The 7451-nt window shown below is 35.8% G+C and overlaps 1 protein-coding gene across 5 annotated transcripts in view; it reads right to left on the bottom strand.

Moving 5' to 3' along the window:
- tmem30c (transmembrane protein 30C) overlaps positions 1 to 7310 on the bottom strand; it is a 32023-nt gene extending 24713 nt beyond the window's left edge. For 3 of the 5 annotated variants that reach the window (XR_013287191.1, XR_013287194.1, XR_013287193.1), the window contains exons 1-7: positions 5838 to 7310; positions 5593 to 5709; positions 3871 to 3978; positions 3689 to 3779; positions 2741 to 2887; positions 2451 to 2663; positions 1098 to 1288 (exon numbers count right to left, since the gene is read on the bottom strand). Coding sequence is in view for 1 of the 5 variants with exons in the window: in XM_077536102.1 (XP_077392228.1) it covers positions 1101 to 1288; positions 2451 to 2663; positions 2741 to 2887; positions 3689 to 3779; positions 3871 to 3978; positions 5593 to 5709; positions 5838 to 6029 (1056 nt within the window). In the remaining 4 variants the exon portion in view is untranslated. Of the gene's footprint in view, positions 1 to 607; positions 1289 to 2450; positions 2664 to 2740; positions 2888 to 3688; positions 3780 to 3870; positions 3979 to 5592; positions 5710 to 5837 lie in introns of those variants that run through there. The other 2 variants (XR_013287192.1, XM_077536102.1) reach the window with 2 other exon arrangements.
- Positions 7311 to 7451: the final 141 nt, after the last annotated feature.

Here is a 7451-nt window from a genome sequence, read left to right as displayed (position 1 = left end):
TGATCAGCTTTAGAAAAACAAAAACAAAAAAAATTCCCCAAGGGTGCTCTGTGCGGCAGACTTGAGTACGTGCACAGGAATGACAAACATGCTTCAGTCACATCTTTTACAAGATCTGTATCATGGAAGAATATTGTCACAGCATGGCAAGTTTTAAAATACTGTAATTAAAATAAAATTAGAGACATAAAATGGGGCCTAAGAGGGATAATTGGGATGGGATGAATTTTTTTCCCAAGTCAGTTTTAATATTTAAGACAAGTGTAAAATGCAAAATCCCCTTTTAAAAATAATAATAATAAATAATAATTAGAATAATTATAATCCTATGTCTGTTTCTGTTGATAACAATGTGATGATACCAACCGTTTAAAAATAGGATGAAGATATATGAAAGTTTTGTAGCAACCTAAAACAACCGCTTACATCAGTGCTTCTGAATTATTTTTTGTTATGAACTCCCTATGAGGAAGTAAATATTTCACGTCTCCCAAAGCTGCGACAATAGTTTTCATTTGTCTACAATATTGTTACAAGTTCACCTCTGCAATAACATTGCCAAATGTATTAAAATAAAAAATAATAATAAAGATAAAAGAAATATAGATCAACTTACAATAAATACATTTATTAACATTTTTTTTAGTCTGTTACATAAAAAAATTGAAGTGCATTAATTTACTGTAGTACTGTACAGCAACAAAAAAAAAAAAGTCCTGAATTCAATGTGATTTACAGTAGACTTGAGCTTTATGCAGATTTCCTCACATTTATTAGCGAATACGGCCAATTGAAATCAAACAGAGGAGAAGAAAACAAGGTTAATTTTTTTAATTGCCATTGGCAGCTTTGACATGAGCTCATTTCCTGAATTGACACCTTAAATGTGTTCTGTAAATTCACAATCATAATCTTACAATCCGCCACTAACATATTCACATCTTGCAGCATTTCAAAATACATTTGCTATATTTGTACAAAAGATGAGTAATAACTATGTACACATTTGATATGAAATTACGTTAAGATAATGTTAGGTTCGTATCAACCAACATTTTCTGCATTTTTTTGTTTCATTGTCCCCGCTACTCACGTACTCCTCACTCGTCCATGTTCTTCCCGTCCTTCCCAAACTTCCACCAGACGACGGTGAGGCCGACGGCCGCCAGCAGGATCAGGCTGCTGGTGATCAAGTAAGCGATGGGCAGGAACTGGTTGGGACCGCCGAACCAGTTCAGCGTGGTCAGAACCACCTGCTTCCTGCCTCGGAAGTACTGCACGGGGTAGTCTGGAGGGAAGAGTTGGGAGTCAAGGCGAAAAAAAAACAAATCCAAGTAATTGTGACACCAAAGGTCAAAGGTTCATAGAGAATAACAAGAATGACGGTGTACAGTTTGAGCTCTAGAATGTACAATTAAAGGGATTAAATGGCAGCAGTAAAAAGTTAATATTTTGTCTATAATTAATATAGGAACTTCATTATGTTTCATGTTGAATTAATACCTTTAAAAAAAGATTTTTTTCTTTTTGCTGTCAACTGAAGATGACATCACCTGTGCTGACGAATTAGGTAACAACCAATCATGGCTCAATTTATTGACCAAACCCAGAAAACAGGTGAGCCATGATTGATCATTACCTACTTCCTCAGCACAGGTCATGTCATCATCAGTCGACAGCAAGTGGGAAAAAAAAATGTACATGAAAAATAATAATTTTGGACAAAATATTAACTATCCACTGCTGAATTCATCCCTTTAAAGAACCAAGTAAATAGTTTTCGCCTTGCCTATTTCGGAACACGTGCCTCTGACAAAATTACTTTCGTTAACTAAAACTAACGAAAAACCTAAAACTAAACTTAAAATAAAAAATAAAAAATCGTTTATGAAATAAAGTAAAAAAGTTTAAAAAAAAACGAAAACTAACAAACTACATTTTATGTTTACAAAACTAACTATAATTACAGGAAAAATGTCAGTTTTAGTCTTTGGTAATTAATTGAATGCATGAACCTTTGGGGATGATTTTAAATATGATTTAAAGTAGATTTATTTTGATATTTACCAGAATAAGGACGTTTGAAAGTGTGTCACACAGAAGTGACGTCAGCAGCAGCAGCCAATAGAAAAGCACCTTCAGATGATGTCACTTCCATGGTGCTATTTTTAAATATTGCGCACAATAATACACTTTTGTTTAAAAAAAAAAAACTAAAACAAAAAAAAACTAAAACCGATACTGAAACTAACACTAGGCATTTATTAAAGAACTAAAACTAATAAAAACTAAAAGAACCACCATGAAAACTAATTAAAACTAACTATAATGGGAAAAAATCCAAAATTATGATATCCCGGTTCTCTGATCAGGACATGCTGGTAGTTGACCTGACAAGTTAACTGTACAAAATTATGAGAAAAAAAATATGTCGCGTTTAAGAAAGATACTGTAGTTTATCTCCACGCTGTAGTTCCCTTTCGGGAGGCCGCTTTGGAAAGGTTTGTTTGTTCGCAGCAAAATGCCGTAGAGCTTCTTGAAGTTAGGGAAGGCCGCCTCCCGCATCCACACGATGAGTGCCTCGTTGATGAAGCCGTTGTTGATGGGGTCGTGCATGTCCAGCTCATACACGGGATCGTGCCAGTAGGGAGGCGGCGCCGTGCCTGTTGGATTCATATACGTGTGAGCTGCAATCATGGAAAATTATACAACATACAGTAAATGAAAAAACAAACGATACCTTGGAAGACTTCAGCCAAGCTCAGGTTGCCAGACTGAGGGTTGCGGTACTTGATGTTTTTGTCCGTATACCAGCTGATGCCGCTGCGTAATAGAGGCACGGGGTACTCAGAACTACCAGAACCCAGATATTGGAACTTGAAAGTATCTGTCAGGAAGTAAGGATGTCACTAATCAAAACATTAGCTGCATAATTACCATAAATTATTATTATTTTTTTAAATTATTATTATTTTAATTTTTGTTATTAAACATTATTTTGATTATTAGCACATCAAAACAGAAGACACAGTATCAACCTTTGGGCAATAAGCCACATGTTGCTTCACCAAACATTATTTAATTATTATTTTATTTCCTAATATTGAGTATTTTGAAAGATGAAAAATAAAGGTCACTACAGATTAAAAAATAAAGTAAGTAAAAGTAAACTATTCCCAAACCACTTCATTATTCTGTACATCCATACAGTAATACTGTACTGAAATAAAAACAGTTTTAGTATTGAGTTTTAGTTGTATTTTTAAACATATATTATAATGAAAGGTAAAAAAGTCACTATTGTGCCATAAAGTACATGTAAACTACAATTCCCAAACCACTTCATTTTTCTGCACATCCATACAGGAATACTGTACTGAAATAAAAACAGTTTTAGTATTAAGTTTTAGTTGTATTTTTAAACATGGATTATAATGGAAGGTTAAAAAAAGTCACTATCGTGCAACAAAGTACATGCAAACTACAATTCCCACACCACTTCGTTCTTCTGTATGTCTATACAGTAATACTGTACTGAAATAAAAACAGTTTAGTATTACGTTTTAGTTGTATTTTTAAACATGGATTATAATGAAAGGTAAAAAAAAAAAGTCACTATTGTGCAATAAAATAAATGTAAATTACAATTCCTACACCACATTGGTGATTCCCTATGGTGTGTGTTTACCATTAAAGATGCTGTTGGCCACAGCGCCACAGGGAGCGATAGGCAGTCCTTTGTCATTGGTGGCGAATGGCTTGCAGTACGAACTGGGTTTCTGCAGCAGTGCAATCAAAAGATGACTTAATTCACATTTGGTATACTGTACTTGTATTTTTAAAAACAAGGCAACATATTGCGAAAAGCACCTTTAAGTTGGTCTTCCTGCCGACCATCTGCGCGTCGTCCCTGGAGTCCATGTATCTGCGCAGGTTCTGGTGGAAATTTTGGAGGCCGTAGTAGAAGAAGACGTTCCCCTGAGACAGCACAAGACCGACTCACCTACATGTCCTTTCTATAATACTCTAAGATTCCACAAGATGGAGCCATAGCCTCGTCCGTCTACATCGGAACTCGGAAGCATGTTGAACGATACCACTTAACTGCCAGAAAGGCATATGTCCAGGAGTCTGAGTTGTGAGTAATGAGTCTCTCAATCCAATCAGTGGAAGGAGTTTGATTTTCCTTGGGTTCATATTGGACTATTTATGAGTGTAACAGCAACCAGCTATTGATGCGGGATAGAGATTGAGCACTGCCGCAAACAGCAACAAATCTGAGAATAATTGATGCCCACCCAAGAGAGGCTTATAATTGCTTACAGATGCCACAAAATGGTGGATCATAAAGCATCAACACCATACTTCTAGAATATACACAATCCTGAACCCATATTACATACAGTAAATGACTGCATTCAGTAGTTAATTAAACACCATCAAACCACTTTCACACGAGGCTCATCAATAGTATTGGCTAGCATACTAATACAAGTGGCAAACAAATACAGTGTTCCCTCGTTTTCCGCTGGGGTTCGGTTCCAAAAAATACCCGCAATAAATGAAATCCGCGAAGTAGTTAGCTTTATGTTTTACAACTCTTATAAATGTTTTAAGGCTCTAAAATCCCCGACCGCACAATTTATACACTTTTCTCGAGGCATTTACATGTTCTCATATTTCTCTCTTGTTCAAACATTGACAATGTTCAAACCTTCATAAATTTTATAAAATGGGTATATTACTGTAAAAAAATATGCAAAATTGCACTTAAAAAAAAAATCCGCGATACAGAGAGACTGCGAAAAGTGAACCGCGTTATAGCGAGGGAAGACTGTACACACACTAATATTTTATCATATATATATAGTGGAAACCGGCACAGGTCATACCTATTCGCATATTATATATATATATATTATATATATATATATATATATATATATATATATATATATATATATATATATATATATATATATATATATATAGGGCCTGGAACGGTTCACTAAATTAGTGCTGTCAAAGCTAAAGTGTTAACTAATTAATTAATCACAAAAAATTATCTTATGACTTATGACACATCCCTGTCTTATACACAGATTTGCTATTAAACTCACCTTTGCATGTTTACATATAATAAAATCAATGTTAGTGAATACAGGCAAATTGTATCAAGAAAGTAAACAACACGAGATATTAGAAGGTGCATCAGAAGAGAAGCAGAATTATACTTTTTTTTTTTTTTTTTTGGCACACTAGGTGCATTCAATTTCCAACGCAGATGAAAACATCAATATTCCACCAGTTGGCACCAAAGTAATACTTTGGCTTGTGTAGAAAAACAGCAAATAGCTGAAAATTTCAGCAAATAACAGAGGGCAGCTTCCCAGAAACAAACACTTACAGTATAAAGTGGGCAGAGGGGCATTTTTATTTTGCTATTCCTGATAGTTTGATCCCTTTCACACACAATTAGCAAGGAATCGTTTATGTCTCTTGATGGCCATTCTAGTTAATGTTTTACAGAATTGAATACATCGGCAAAGTGCAACAGACGAGATAAAGAAGGTGAGCTGGAATACATCTCACCTTCAAGGCTCTGTCCACGTGAAAGTGCAATTTGCAAGTGCAGGTCAATGCCGCGTTGCTCGCATTCTTACGCATGTCGTGACAACGCGCACAGTCTTCATTGTCTGTGTAGTCCACCTAAAAAGACAGGAAAGATTTATGAATTGAAAACACACTTGCTCACAATATAAACTTTGACCTCTTCCTTCCTTCCTTGACACTCCCTCTTACGAACATTTTTCTCAGCAGAAAAAAAGCAGACTCACCCGGATTTCCTGTACACTCTGTACGGTAAGCAGAAGCCAAATTCCCAGCAGCAAGCAAATGACAGCCATGAAGTAGAAGAAAGGCAGCACGGTGTTAGCCGTCAACATGGGCGACCAGGCGGGCAGACGCTGCTGCTTGAAGGCAGAGTTGTCGGGCCTCCGGGCCAGGGGTCCGCTCTTGGCTTTGGCCATGGCGGCGACGGCGCGGGGAACTTTGCTGGAGGTTTTTGTGAAAGGGTTCGCTTCCTGTTCCGATTCCTGTGGTATCACTACCCAAATGACACATGCAGGCAAACACACACACACACACACACACACATCTGACAGGCCTCTCGCTGAGGGGAGAGACGGTTGACTTCTGTTATTGATTAACCACAATCAACCGCCTCTTCCTGTTGCTGGCCTTTTTGGTTTTGTTTTGGACAACACACAGGACATTTTCCATTACTGTAATTCTTAATCGAGTTTTTGCGGGCCTGGTTGTACACTCTACAGAAAGTTGAAGATGTTGGGGTTATTGCATTTTGAATAGGGGTGTCGTTAATTTTGAGTTAATTCAAAGTTCCTGTAACGCCACTAATTTTTCTTAATGCGCGATTAATGACCACCCCTTACTTGGAAAGCCTGTAATAGATATAGTAAATTGAATAGAAATAATGCATATACTTGTGGAGACTGTGGTCAAATTGTATTTTACAATTTAAAAGATGTGCAGAATTTCACAAGTTACTTCATGTTAATTCATTCACTCCCAGCTATTTTCAATGAAGCAACCCCTTTGGTCCCGGCTGTTTTACTGGATTTTGACTGATTTTGCAAGGCCCACAGAATATTGTGTTCTATTGCTATTGCTAAAACTTGGAATCTACCAAAAGAAAGATTAGCAACTCTTCTTTCATCATGAAAAAAAATAATTGTATTTGTTTCCATTTTGCAGCAATTAGCATTAGAATACAGTTAAGTTTCATCAATATTCATTCCCATTCAGAAAAAGAGCTTATTGCAACATGATCCTGGCTGAGCTCTTATACGCTGCTGCCACCTGCTGGTCGTATTTTGTAATAACTACCATTGCTTTAAGCCACCTCTTCATATCAGAAGCTGCATCAAAGCCTTCTGTATACTCTTGCATAAAAAAACAACAAAATGTATAAATATGTTTTTGGGAATGAAGAACAAAGTATTAAAACACGTATTTACACGTTTTTGGGTTTGAATGAGTTAAAGATTAGATAGCTCTTAATATGAAGAGAAAAATGCATTGAGCTTTCACCGTCTTACAAATGCAATTATGCTATCTAGTGGCAGAACAATGACCTCAATACAAATCCATATCACTCGTTTTTTTTTACTGTACAGTACCTTTTTAATTTTAATTCAATTTTATGAATTATGAAAATACTCTATCAATGACAAAGTGCAGCCATATTTGTATTAGTTTAACATTTTTCCTACTTTTATGTTAAGAGTATGAAAACTTAGAAAAAATATTTTATTCTACATTTAGAAGATATGTAAAATTTGTGATTAATTAACTATTAGTTAACGATTGAAGTCAGGTGACTAATTAAAATTAACAATTTTAATGGCCTGACACCCCTAATTTGATCTCAG

This window comes from Festucalex cinctus, chromosome 11, assembly GCF_051991245.1.
Source record: "Festucalex cinctus isolate MCC-2025b chromosome 11, RoL_Fcin_1.0, whole genome shotgun sequence".
Taxonomy (NCBI): domain Eukaryota; kingdom Metazoa; phylum Chordata; class Actinopteri; order Syngnathiformes; family Syngnathidae; genus Festucalex; species Festucalex cinctus.
Note: the sequence above shows the minus strand (reverse complement) of the source record. Positions and strands in the feature narration are given on the sequence as shown.